This window comes from Mastacembelus armatus, chromosome 20 (genome assembly GCF_900324485.2).
Source record: "Mastacembelus armatus chromosome 20, fMasArm1.2, whole genome shotgun sequence".
Taxonomy (NCBI): Eukaryota; Metazoa; Chordata; class Actinopteri; order Synbranchiformes; family Mastacembelidae; genus Mastacembelus; species Mastacembelus armatus.
In genome coordinates, this window is record NC_046652.1 from 17,583,426 (window position 1) to 17,597,589 (window position 14,164).

The 14,164-nt window shown below is 42.6% G+C and overlaps 1 protein-coding gene across 1 annotated transcript; it reads right to left on the minus strand.

Annotated features, from left to right (window-relative positions):
- Positions 1 to 144: 144 nt before the first annotated feature.
- LOC113121991 (protein NLRC3-like) lies at positions 145 to 12,837 on the minus strand (the record flags this gene model as incomplete). Its single annotated transcript, XM_026292878.1, has 8 exons — positions 145 to 393; positions 698 to 871; positions 1,321 to 1,494; positions 3,064 to 3,240; positions 5,286 to 7,086; positions 7,188 to 7,381; positions 9,864 to 9,983; positions 12,740 to 12,837. Coding segments are annotated over 8 exons (2,925 nt in total), but the record flags the coding sequence as incomplete, so codon positions are not given.
- Positions 12,838 to 14,164: the final 1,327 nt, after the last annotated feature.

Genomic DNA, 14,164 nt, shown 5'->3' on the forward strand with positions numbered 1-14,164 from the left:
GGATTTTCTGCTGTCACATGTGACTCTTTAGACACAATGAGACAAACTTTCTGTGAGACTCAGTCATTTGGGACTAAAGACTGAATTTAGCCTCAGAAAAATCCAAGGACAGGAAAAGAAAATCAACTTCAATAGAAGTTATGTCTGTGCAAACACTGAGTTCAAACAATAATTCAACACTAAAGATCTACAATAGGAACAAACAGTCAGTGAACTGACACCAGAGTCTCCAGTCTACAGTCTGGACTCTGCAGTCCACCACACAGCTGCCGCACTCCTGGATCATAGAGGTTGTTCCAGCCCAGGTCCAGATGTCTCAGATGGGAGGGGTTGGACTTCAGAGCTGAGACCAGATAACCACAGCTGGTCTTTGACAAACTGCAGCCCTCCAACCTGAACAAAGAATCAAAGAAAAACAAAGAAATATTTCTACTGTATCAAAGAAACTGGATCCATTTCCAACAAATATTAGTTCAGAGGATTTTCTGCTGACACATGTGACTCTTTAGACACAATGAGACCACCTTTCTGTGAGACTCAGTCATTTGGGACTAAAGACTGAATTTAGCCTCAGAAAAATCCAAAGACAGGAAAAGAAAATCAACTTCAATAGAAGTTATGTCTGTGCAAACACTGAGTTCAAACAATAATTCAACACTAAAGATCTACAATAGGAACAAACAGTCATTGAACTGACCTCAGAGTCTCCAGTCTACAGTCTGGACTCTGCAGTCCACCACACAGCTGCTGCACTCCTGGATCATAGAGGTTGTTCCAGCCCAGGTCCAGATGTCTCAGATGGGAGGGGTTGGACTTCAGAGCTGAGACCAGATAACCACAGCTGGTCTCTGACAAACTGCAGCTCCTCAACCTGAATAAAGAAGCAAAGATGTGACGTTAGAAAACAAAGTTCCTCTTGAAAGTGTTGAATGTTTCAGAATGTGTTCAGAGCTGAAGAAGGTTTAGAAAGTAGAAGTTTAGAAAGTGGAAACTCCAAACAGCTGAAGCCAACAGGATGCAGGTTCAAAGCAGTCCCATCCAAAAAGGGTCAAAGAGCTGTCATTAATATGAATGCCAACATGCTGCTGCTTCAATAAAGACAGAGTGACTTCAGCTCTGAAACTCTGCCAGCTCCACCTGTGGCTCCATCTATACAAACTCAGGTTGTGCAGCCACATTTCTCTGAGAGGGAAAACAGCCTTTCCCATGAAGATCCTCAGTGTGGATCAGTCTAATATCAGCCTCATGTCTGCAGTTTAGTGTCAGCACAACTTTCACATCACATTCATCTCAGCACACAACCTAAACATGGGGTCTGACCTCAGAGTCTCCAGTCTACAGTCTGGGCTCTGCAGTCCACCACACAGCTGCTGCACATCTGGATACTGCAGATTGTTCCGACTCAGGTCCAAGTGTCTCAGATGGGAGAGGTTGGACTTCAGAGCTGAGACCAGATAACCACAGCTGGTCTTTGACAACCTGCAGTTCTCCAACCTGAATAAAGAAGCAAAGAAGGAGATCCAATGTGACACTGATGTTGATGACAATGAGGATGGTGATGATGATGATGACAATTCTTCTTCTTTTCATTAGAATAATGAGATGAGATCAACTTGATTAATCCCTGAAGGGAAATGTAGAATGATAATAATGAGAAGAATAATATGAGAACAGTCAGAATAATAGTAATAATAGTCTGACTATATCATGATATTATTGTCAGCACATGGGAAGAGAAGCTGCTTTCCAGCCAACAGCAGAATCAATCTAGTTGATGGCTCATACTGTCACTGTGCAGCTTTAAAGTTTCCTGCTTAAAGTTTTTTGACCCAGTTCCAAAGTGCAGCAAAACAATGCATTGAATTGTTCCTCCTTATTCTATCTGAGCCAAGGAAGCTCCCCCAGGCTCTCCTGTCTCCTGTCTCTTCCCTCTCTGCATCTTCTTCTCTGGCTTTATTGGCTGCAGCCTCAGCACAGCACAGAGGTAAAGCAGCAGCAGCAGCAGCAGCTCAGACACTAAACACAGCTCAACCACCTGGATACATGATTTCATCTGTGTGTCTCTGTGCTCCACATGTGCTTTCATTTCTATGGGATCAACTTTATAGAGACACTGTGGATTTGTTCTTCACAATGAGATTTGGATCAGGGAACAAACTGGGTGGACAGTGTCAGGACCAAAAGCTGCTGGCTTCAGTTCAGGAACAAAAACTACTCAAAGCTTCTTCACGCAGCATCAGGATTTGAGGCCTTGGCAATGACAACAGGCTGAGAACTGCTTTCTAATGGCCCAGTCCCAATGCACAGACCAGATCATGTCCTTGTGTTGGGACTGATCCCCACTGTGTCATTGGCCACTAAACACAAGCTTTGGAATCCCATTCATAGATTGTTGACAACTGACTGTGTCATATGTTTTCTCTGAGTTTCATCAAGTGAGAAAAATCAGATAGAAATGCAGAGAAAATCCAACATTATCGTCAGCAAACTGATGCTTATTGTGTGGTTTTTGGGACAAAGCAAGACCCAATGTCCACTACAGGGACGTGTTTTTCCCCAAAAAGAAAGAGGACTTTGTTTCTCACGTCCCAAAGTCTTCACTTCTATTCCAAAATGGAAATATTCCAACCTTTTTCCTTCTGGCTCTCAGGAGGATGTCAGATATTAGTCTGGTCCAATATTGACATATTGTTGGGATCCAAACTTGGACAAACACTGGACAGTTTCAGTTGAAACAGTTTCAGCTTTGGACTGTTTCCACAGTTTGTTTAGAAACACAAAGGATTCAGAACAACTTCCTGACAGATGACATTTTTGGGACACTCTGTTCTTCAAAGCTTCTATAGAAAGAAACACATCATTATTAATATGACTATTCAATATGAGTGAACACACATTATTGAAGACAGCTCAGTGAAATGAAGTGAAACTGAAGGAATCATTCTTAGTCTGCTGAGAATAGAAGAACAATGAAAACACTGAATGGAACAACCAACATTCACAGGAGCTTTAGTTGTGGATTCAACATCTAAGATCTACAATAGGAACAGTCAGTCAACTGACCTTAGAGTCTCCAGTCTACAGTGTGGACTCTGCAGTCCACCACACAGCTGCTGCACTGCTGGATCCTGCAGGTTCTTGTTCCAGCTCAGGTCCAGTTCTGTCAGATGGGAGGGGTTGGACTTCAGAGCTGAGGCCACGACTTCACAGTGAGTCTCTGAGAGTCCACAGTCAGAAAGTCTGTGAGGACACATATATTAGAAAAGCTGTTATTATGACAGAGACAATATATTGAGTTGAATCACTTGATGTCAAACAGGGACATGTCCTGTTGTGTCTTCACATCAGTGGTTCAGCTGATCTTCTCTCAGTGGGTTGGACATGAAATAAGAATTCTTCTCACTCTCTGTCACACTGCACACGCTTCATCTTTGTTCTGCTTTCATCTTGGACAGGAAGCAGAGAAAACTCAGTTCCTTTGGAACTTCCACAACAGGCCTGTCCCTGTTTATTCCAATGTTGGACATTTGTTCACATGTGGCAGAAAAACATCAGTGTGTGAAGAGAAACAGAAGAAAAATGTGTCCCATGGAAAAACCATTGGAAAGAAAAAGAAGAACTGTGTTCATTCACTGGACAGAGAGAAAAAAACAACAGGAACATCTGCAGCTTTTGGACTGACACCATTTGGAACAGCTCAAGAACATCTGGGACAAAATCCAGCTGCTGTCATTCTCACAATAAACAAGAGGAACATTATGGTGATGATCACCCAAGTGAAAAATCAATCTATTGTTTCAGACTTCAATTCTACTTTTAGCAGATAAAGTGTGTTCACACATTTTACCAAGTGTATTTGTGCTTGTGTTGAAACGTAGTAAAAGTACATTTTTGGTGAGTCTCCAAAGTACAAGATTAGTCAAAGAGTTACTGAGACAAAAAAAGCAGATTCAAAGTAAATGTTTGCAAAGTATATTGAAATGATCTCATTACTTCATTAGTCATTTAGCAGATTTCTTCAAAGTGCACTTTACTTTCAACAGATTTTGAAGTATATTTAGTGATATTTTCCAAAAGTCTGTTCATGGTTTGTGTTTTTACTTCAAATTGTCTCATTCTCTTCCAAATATAATACTATGCCTCCATTTAACTTGAGCTCTATTTCAGTAGACTTATTTAAAGTACACAATGTATGTGTTCCTGACTGTGGTAAAGTGGACTCTTGGAAGTGGTCTAATTCCTGTGGACAAAGTTTCACTTCAAAATACTCTTTCATACTACATGTTTACTTCATGTATTTTGGATGTTTGGCCAGAATTCTTCGGAGAACTATGCAGAATCCTGAAGACCACTAAAATCCATGTTAGTCCCATAGTGGTGCAGCCAAATAATACTTTGACCTCACTAATAGAAAACACAAACTGTTGTTCCTGTTTATTGTTATTGTTGTTACCTTGAATGACTTGTTTTGTTCCAAAGCCCTTAAATGGCTGGATTTAATAGTGTTAGAGTTCAAATCAATATTTGTTGGACTGACAGGTTTTGGACTTTGTGTAGGAGTTCAGATTATTTTCAATCCTTTTAGAACATCTTCAAAGTGCACTGGGCTTTTAGTGCTTTTAGTCCAACATCATTGGATTGGAATCTAAGTAAAGTATCTACATTTCAGACTCAGTGTTTGGAGAATCCATTCAGAGGGCATTGTTGGTGTATTTATTAAACACACAATGATGCTTATAGTGGACTTATATTTACTAGGAATATCAATCCAATATCATTGTGTCTTTTAATGCAATATGTTCAACTTGGTTGCAATTTAACACAAAGTCAGTGGCTCATTTTCACAACAAATACTCAAATACTTTGAAAAATATACTTTGCATACTTTTTTCACATTTCAAACCTCATTCTATTGTATTTCATACATAGTTCAAATGAGTTCCGAGTATATTTCAAGTACATTTACTTTGGCTCAAAGTCTATTAGTAATACACTGTCAGTTTAATGTCACTATAGATTTTTGACATTTGCAACAAGTCAACTTCAAATGTTTCATGTATATTTTAACAGTAGTGTAGTATTTTGGGCAGCAAAAGTACCCAATAATATGTGAAAAATAGGTTTTTCATGTACTAAAGCAGATTTATAGTGCAGCTTCCAGCAACTTCACTGGTTTCATTTTAACACAACTTCAAGTATTTCAAAGTATTTCAAAAGTATACTCAATATACTTTTAGAAAATATACAAAAATTGATTTTTTTCACTTGGACACATCTGGACTTACTTAAACTTTCTGCAGTTCCTCACAGCTGGAATCAGTCTCCATCGTCCCTGGTATGATGTCTTGTACTGGTTCAGGTCCAACTCATCCAGAACCTCCTCTGACATCTGCAGCATGTAGGCCAGAGCTGAGCACTGGATCGCAGAGAGACTTTTCTCTGATCTGTTCCCTGACATCAGGAACTCTTGGATCTCCTGATGGACTGAGTGGTCGTTCAGCTCCATCAGACAGTGGAAGACGTTAATGCTTCTGTCAGGAGAGATATCATCTCTGTTCATCTCCTTCAGGTTGTTGATGGCTCTCTGGATGGTTTCTGGACTGGTCTTTGTCTGACCCAGCAGGCCTCCTAAGACGCTCTGGTTGGACTCCAGACAGACGCCATGAAGGAAGCGGACAAATAGGTCCAGATGGCCACTTTTACTGTCCAGGGATTTCTCCATGAATATTTTGAGGAAGTCATCCAATGTTTTTTGTCTTTCAAGGGACATGACCGTCACATGAAAGTATCCATTTTTATATTCCATATGGGAGTACATCTTTCCCCCCAGGAACTTCTTCAGTACCTGTGTCTTCCTGTTGTAGTAACAATGGACCATGTAGACTGCAGCCAGAAACTCCTGAACGCTCAGATGAACAAAGCAGTAGACTGATTTCTGGAAGATCACACTTTCTCTTTTGAAGATCTCTGTACAGACTCCTGAGTACACCAAGGCCTCTGGGACATCCAGACCAGACTGCTCCAGGTCTTCTTGGTAGAACATGATGTTTCCTTCCTCCAGATGTTCAAGCGCCAGCCTCCCCAGCTTCAGAAGAACTTCCCCGTCAGCCTCCGTCAGCTGCCGTGGATTCAGGAGGAAGTGTGAGTACAGGTCAGTCAGGGTCTTGGGCAGCTCACCTCCCTGCTTTGTGGTCAACATGTGCTCCAGAACTGTAGCAGTGATCCAGCAGAAGACTGGGATTTGACACATGATGTGGAGGCTCCTGGATGCCTTGATGTGTGAGATGATTCTGCTGGACAGCTCTTCATCCTTGGACCTCCTCCTGAAGTACTCGTCCTTCTGGGCGTCAGTGAAGCCTCGGACTTCTGTCAGCCTGTCCACACGCGTAGGAGGGATTTGACTGGCCGCCGCGGGTCGGGAAGTTATCCAGACCAGAGCCGAGGGAAGCAGATTCCCCTGTATGAGGTTTGTCAGCAGCTGGTTGACCAAGGCCTCCTGTGTGACATCAGACACCACCTTCCTGTTGTTGAAATCCAGTGAAAGTCTGCTTTCATCCAGGCCGTCAAAGATGAACAGAACTTTACAGACAGCCAGCTGCTCTGCTGTGACCTTCTGTAATGTTGGATGGAAAACATGGAGCAGCCTGAGAAGACTGATCTGCTCATCTTTGATCAGGTTCAGCTCCCTGAACGAAAGCAGGACCAGCAGACTGACCTCTTGGTTTTCTGAGCCCTCTGCCCAGTCCAGACTGAACTTCTGCACTGAGAAGGTTTTTCCAACACCAGCGACACCGTTGGTCAGAACCACTCTGATAGGTCTCTGCTGGTCATGGGAGCCTTTAAAGATGTTGTGGAACTTGATTGGAGTGTCATGCGGGGTCTCCATCTTGGAAGTGGTCTCCAGCTGCCAGACTTCATGTTGGGTATTAACCTCTTCACTCAGTCCCTCTGTGATGTAGAGCTCAGTGTAGATCTTGCTGAGGATGGTTCCATTTCCTGTTGGATCAGGTCCTTCAGTCACACGTTTACATCTTGTCCTCAGACTGGTCTTATGCTGATCTAAAACCTCCTGCAGACCAGAGTCCGCTGGAAGACAAGAAAAAGGGTCCAATCAAACAGACATTTGTGTGACACAGAATCTTGACTGTGAAGACCAACTCAAATGTAGAACAGTCAGTGGGTCCTACTGGTTCTGGGTCTTTCTCCACACTGGGGACAGGGACAGTCTCCTGGTGAACCAGACTGGTCCCAGTATGAGGTGATGCACCGTCTGCAGAACCAGTGTCCACAGCTGGTAGAGACTGGATCCTTCAGGATGTCCTGACACAAAGCACAGCTGGACAGCCGCTGCTCCTCAGAGACCTGAGTCCTGGTCCTGTCCCTGTGGACATGAAGCAAACTGGGATTAGTTGAGGTGGAGACATGTTGAGTGAGGAAACTTTCTTATTGTTGGACTGGACAGAAGCTGGAAACTCCCAGCTGTCTCCCAGCTGGCTTTAAATCAATTTTCCTCCACAGTTGAACTGGCTGATAATGAAGTTTGGAATCTGATCAACATTCAACACTGAGTTTGTCAGTTTGCAAAGGTTTGCAGCTCAACATCAAGATGATCCAGTGAGATGTTCATTGAGGGAAAGAAAGAAGAGAGAAGAAGAGAAATGTGGTGAGAAACAGAAAAAGTGATAAGACAGAAACATTTCCATGTGACAGCAGAAATAAAGTCATCAAACAATGAGACTCCTCAGTCTGAACAAAGGAGATGGAATCATTTTACTAACTCAATGAAAAAGAACCAACTTCCTTTTCCAAAGTGCATCAATGACATCACGTCTGTAACTGGATCAATCCCTGCAAAGCTGCACAATAACAGCAGGAAACTGAAGGAGAACAGCATGTTGGAGTTTTTTGGAAGGGTTTCAACCACTGCATTCCTGATGCAACAGCAGCACCAGGGGACTGCAAACATAACGCTGGGAACGACTAGGATGTTTTCAGTCACTACCACTGTAGACACAGGCTGAGCTCTATTTAGAACAGCCAGAGGCCTGAGCTGCTCCACATGTGGAAAGATGTGTTTCTCTTTCCTCAACTGCTTTAGTTTAACTTAGTCTCATTATTATGTGTGTGTGTGTTGTCAATCAACTGAAGCATTAAAGGGACAAACTGCATCTTCAGCTTTAATGTCTGTGAAGATTCTCAGTCCAGGTGAAGTTATCTATAGATTGAGTCATGACAACTGGACTTCTAGTTTTTAGGTCGAAACGTTTCACTACTCATCCAAGTGACTTCATCAGTGTAAGACAAAGCTGGTATGGAACCTCCATACCAGGGGGGTAGTCGTGACCTAATGGCTAGAAAGTCGGTCCGGCAGGAATTGTCGGTGGCACAGTGTGAATAGCCAATGCCCTGTCCACCTTCAATACCACGACTGAGGTGAGACCCTTGAGCAAGGCACCGGTGTGAGTGTGTGTTCACTGCTGTGTGTGTGTGCACTTGGGTGGGTTAAATGCAGAGCACAAATTCCAAGTATGGGTCACCATAGTTGGCCATATAAGTCACTTTCACAATATATCTCACAGGTTGGTTTCAGTCCACCCCTAGTCCAATATGCTCATTAGGTGAGACTATGTAAATCAGGTGACAGTCATTAGACCCACACTTACAGTATGAGTTGTGTGACTACCCTAATTGGACTTTCAACAAGGCAGGATAAGGACCACATCAAATGTCTTCCAGGGAGGACACACACTGGAACAGTTAGTGAATCACATGAGTCCACCATTAGATCCTAATGACCCTCACCTGAGCTTACTCCTTTTGTTCACTTAATGAGTCTATTCAGACCAGGTGTGAAGTCAAACCAACTCATGACTCTCACATGGTTTAAATAGCTCCCCTAGTGAGCCTATGGGAGTAGAGGTGGAGTGAAACCAACCTGAGAGATAGATTGCAGGTTCCAGTCCAGTTTTTCTTAGACTGATGAAGCCACTTGGATGAGTAGTGAAATGTTTCAACCTAAAAACTAGAAGTCCAGTTGTCATGAATCAACCTCTCGAGTCCTGCTCTAATTCAGTAGCGTGTATGTGCCATGTTGATCCAGTCCAGGACAGCAGCAAAGAGAGTTTTAGTTTTGTATTGACATAGACTGTTGTATTGTCAGGTACAGGTGACAACTGTCTCTAGTTTTCTTTAATGCTGGAAGAAATATGTGCCGTTCTTTAACATTTCTGCTGCCTTACCCAGACATGTTCAACAGCTTTCTGTCGTGTAACCTGTGCTCTGAAACCAAAACAGGCCCAGAGGACTGATGCAGCCTACTCTTTGGCTCTGACACTAGTCTTAGTGTTGTAACTGCAGCACTAAAGTCAAACTTATTGGTTGATCGTTCTGGTTCCACTCACTCATTTACTCTGCAGGATCCACAGGCCTGAGGATGAGGAAGGACACAGTATGCAGGGCCTGGGGACCCTGGACTGTTTCCAGTCTGTGGTTTAAAATCATGTTTTAATCAGAGTTTAAATCACAGCTTTGTCATTTGAAAACTGTGTTTGGCTAAATCAGGATTTTGACTGAAAAATAATTGCAGTTTGCTTCCTGCTTACATCATCTGCTCAGGGACCTATGCATGGATCCTGTTTGTGGACTTCAGCTCAGCATTCAACAACATCGTCCTAACAGCTGACCTGGGCTATGAAGTGGCCTGGAAAGATCATAGACCACCTGAATGGTGAATGGTCTTATACTTCTATAGGACTTTTCTACACTCAGGTCAACTCAAGTGGTTTTTACACTCTTTGCCCAATCACCAAGTCACACTCACACACTGATGGAACAGTCAGTTCACAGTAGAAACAGGCTCTTACTTGGTGTCTGAGGGTCCAGGTTCAGGACTGAAGACTGGAGGGTCTCCTTTGGAGCAGTCATTCTTCATAGACAGACAGATGGATCCTGGAGAACCTGGTCTCTGTCTGGGATACCAACATCTGCAAAGACAAACATGGTTTTATTGATATCCCATCAGTCAGAAAGAATAATGGCCCAAGTGCCATGGTTACTGATACAGCAGCTCTCCTCCCCCAGGTCATCTCAAAACACCATGGAGTCACACAGCTGATCCTGCATGTGGGTGCAGTGGACGCCAGAAAGGGAGAATCAGAGGTTTTAAAACAGGACTTCTCTAAATTATTAGAGAAACTTGACAAACTGAAAATCCAGTCATTTGTCAGTGGACCTCTCCCAAACATCGACAGGAGGATTAATAAATTCAGTCGGCTGCTTGTATTGAACACATGGCTGTTCAAGGCCTGTGAGATAAGAGGAGTGCACTTCATTGATAACTGCAACCTGTTCAAGGGAAAGGGCCCACACCTGAGCAGGAGTGGAGTGAGACGGCTAACAGAAAACCACCCCCAGTCCCTGAGGCACCAGACTGGGTCTGGATGGCTGTCTGCCCCCCCCCCCCAGATCTTTATGTAACTAATCATTTTTAATGAATAATTTTATCTCCTCTTACAATCTTGATTTGATGTTTCTAACAGAAACTTGGTTAGACAGCAGGACAGGAAGTGCAGTTCTTATTGAAAACACCACCTAATTTCACATTTCTATCAGAAACAGGAGAAAACAAAAAAGGTCTGTGCCTTGTTTAGGGATAACTTGGTTCCCCACTGTCATTTGGGGAGTTTTCATCATTTGAGGATGGATCTTTTCAAATGGAGCTAAAATCATCTCCCTCTGTTCTCGACATCATCATTTCCAAACCTGCCCAATGTTGTCAAGATGTTATTGATGATTTTACTGAGATGCTTTCAGTCGTCTTCAGAGAGTTGGACTCTTTAGTTATTATCACTTTATTATTACTTCAAATGTTCTAAAAGTCCTGGATGTGACTGTTCCTGTTAAAGGTAAAGTGATCAGGAACAGGAAGAAACGACTAAATCAAAGCTCCAGGTTCATTATGACATTTAGAAGCAGATGTTGTGTGTGTTCAATGAAACTCTACGTAGAAAGAGAGAAATGTATTTTTCTGAACTCATCAACAACAGCAGGAACAAGTCACGTGTCCTGTTTGCTACAGTGAGTAGATGAACAAACCCTCGGTCTCCATTGTCATCAGAACTAATGTCAACATCTAAATCAATGAGTTGGCTTTATTCTTAATGACAAGGTTCAGGGGATTAAACCTGCAATAAACTGCCCAACACAGATCCCAACTCTGCAGCCATCCAGGAGACACTTGGTAGAACTGGCACATTTTACACCTGCCAATGACAAAACAGTTGAAGAGACCATCTCCAGTCTGAGTCCATCCACCTGCTGCCTCCATGTTTGACCCTCTAGATTTCTGAAATCAGCACTAAGCAGTTTGTTACTACAACTCACTTAGTTAGTTAATACCTCACTACAGTCTGGAACATTTCCAAGGGCCTTGAAACCTGCTGTCATCAAGCCTCTCCTGAAGGAGACCAGTCCTGATGCCACAGTCCTGAACAACTACTGGCCCATATCAAACCTGCTGTTTTTAGGCAAAGTCCTTGAAAAAGTTGTTCACCAACAACTTCCTGACTTTCTCCTGCTAAACAACTGCTTTGATGATCTTCAGTCAGGTTCTAGGCCCCATCACAGCACTGAGACTGCACTCATCAATAAAGTCCTTGGCTGGGATCATAAAACCACTGAGCTACCTGACACCAGTGATGCAGCAAATACAGGAAATACTTTTAATTATGATTTTAACAAAGTTAAAGTTTTAGTTTCTAAAATCATTATGAGCATGAAAAGCTCCAGAAGGCCTGGACGCCATCTGTAGTAAACTGATAAAACCCATCATGGATGATATTTTGGAGCCACTAGTCTGTTGTTTGAATCTTTCCCTGCTTTGTGGGCTGGTACCAAAAGCAATAAAGAGCAAAAATCTCCATTTGAGCCCCACTTAAACTACTGTAATGTTATATGGTCTGATACATATCCAAGCGATCTGATCTTGGAAATGACCTATCTATGATCTAAATTACAGAAAGTCTTACGTGTCATATCATGGACTAAGATAAATGCCCCCTCTGACCTTCTGTTTTAGGACAATAAACTGATGAAACTTACTGAGACCAACTTTTCCCACAATGCTTGAAGTACAATGTAGTTTATGAACTCAATGTCGGACTGTGTGATCTTATCACTTCTCCTTCACATGGACAAAGTCCTAGAAATAAATACATCTTAAGGGGAAAGAAACACAAAGTCCAATGTCCAAGTCTGAGTGTGACCTGTAGAGGCCACAGATCTGGAACAAGCTTGAAAACAACATTAAAGCATCTTCATCTCTGTCCAGCTGTAAAAAGAGCTTAAAGGGAAAGTTGCTTCAAACATACACTGTTTAGGAATACCTGTTGATCTGAAAACTAAGTCAAGTGGCATCACTTGTTGTTCTTATGGTATTTTCATTATAATGTCATGGTTTATTTTTCAGGTGCCAGTGTCTATATGTCTGGATGTTATTTGTCATTTATGATGTTTGGGTGTTTGAGGAATTTTAGGATATTACACAATATTTTAGGTTAGAATGAGGTTCATGCTGTCTGGGCCCCTATTGACAAGATCTGGCTTCTGGGGACGATGGACAACATGATTGTATTTATCTGTTTCAATGGATTTGAAATAAATGAAATTAAGAAATAAAGCTGGGTTTAGTCCAGTCCTGCTGAAAGCACCATGGACACCATGACTCCATCCCTCTACTGACCTCAGAGTCTGCAGGCTACAGTCTGGACTCTGGATAAGATCACCACACAGCTGCTGCACATCTGGATCCTTCAGGTCGTTTTCTCTCAGGTCCAGGTGTCTCAGATGGGAGGGGTTGGACTTCAGAGCTGAGACCAGATAACCACAGCTGGTCTCTGACAACCTGCAGCTCCTCAACCTGAATAAAGAAGCAAAGAAGGAGATCCAATGTGACACTGATGTTGATGACAATGAAGATGGTGATGATGATGATGACAATTCTTCTTCTTTTCATTAGAATAATGAGATGAGATCAACTTGATTAATCCCTGAAGGGAAATGTAGAATGATAATGAGAAGAATAATATGAGAACAGTCAGAATAATAGTAATAATAGTCTGACTATATCATGATATTATTGTCAGCACATGGGAAGAGAAGCTGCTTTCCAGCCAACAGCAGAATCAATCTAGTTGATGGCTCATACTGTCACGGTGCAGCTTTAAAGTTTCCTGCTTAAAGTTTGTTGACCCAGTTCCAAAGTGCAGCAAAACAATGCATTGAATTGTTCCTCCTTATTCTATCTGAGCCAAGGAAGCTCCCCCAGGCTCTCCTGTCTCCTGTCTCTTCCCTCTCTGCATCTTCTTCTCTGGCTTTATTGGCTGCAGCCTCAGCACAGCACAGAGGTAAAGCAGCAGCAGCAGCAGCAGCTCAGACACTAAACACAGCTCAACCACCTGGATACATGATTTCATCTGTGTGTCTCTGTGCTCCACATGTGCTTTCATTTCTATGGGATCAACTTTATAGAGACACTGTGGATTTGTTCTTCACAATGAGATTTGGATCAGGGAACAAACTGGGTGGACAGTGTCAGGACCAAAAGCTGCTGGCTTCAGTTCAGGAACAAAAACTACTCAAAGCTTCTTCACACAGCATCAGGATTTGAGGCCTTGGCAATGACAACAGGCTGAGAACTGCTTTCTAATGGCCCAGTCCCAGTGCACAGACCAGATCATGTCCTTGTGTTGGGACTGATCCCCACTGTGTCATTGGCCACTAAACACAAGCTTTGGAATCCCATTCATAGGTTGTTGACAACTGACTGTGTCATATGTTTTCTCTGAGTTTCATCAAGTGAGAAAAATCAGATAGAAATGCAGAGAAAATCCAACATTATCGTCAGCAAACTGATGCTTATTGTGTGGTTTTTGGGACAAAGCAAGACCCAATGTCCACTACAGGGACGTGTTCTTCCCCAAAAAGAAAGAGGACTTTGTTTCTCACGTCCCAAAGTCTTCACTTCTATTCCAAAATGGAAATATTCCAACCTTTTTCCTTCTGGCTCTCAGGAGGATGTCAGATATTAGTCTGGTCCAATATTGACATATTGTTGGGATCCAAACTTGGACAAACACTGGACAGTTTCAGTTGAAACAGTTTCAGC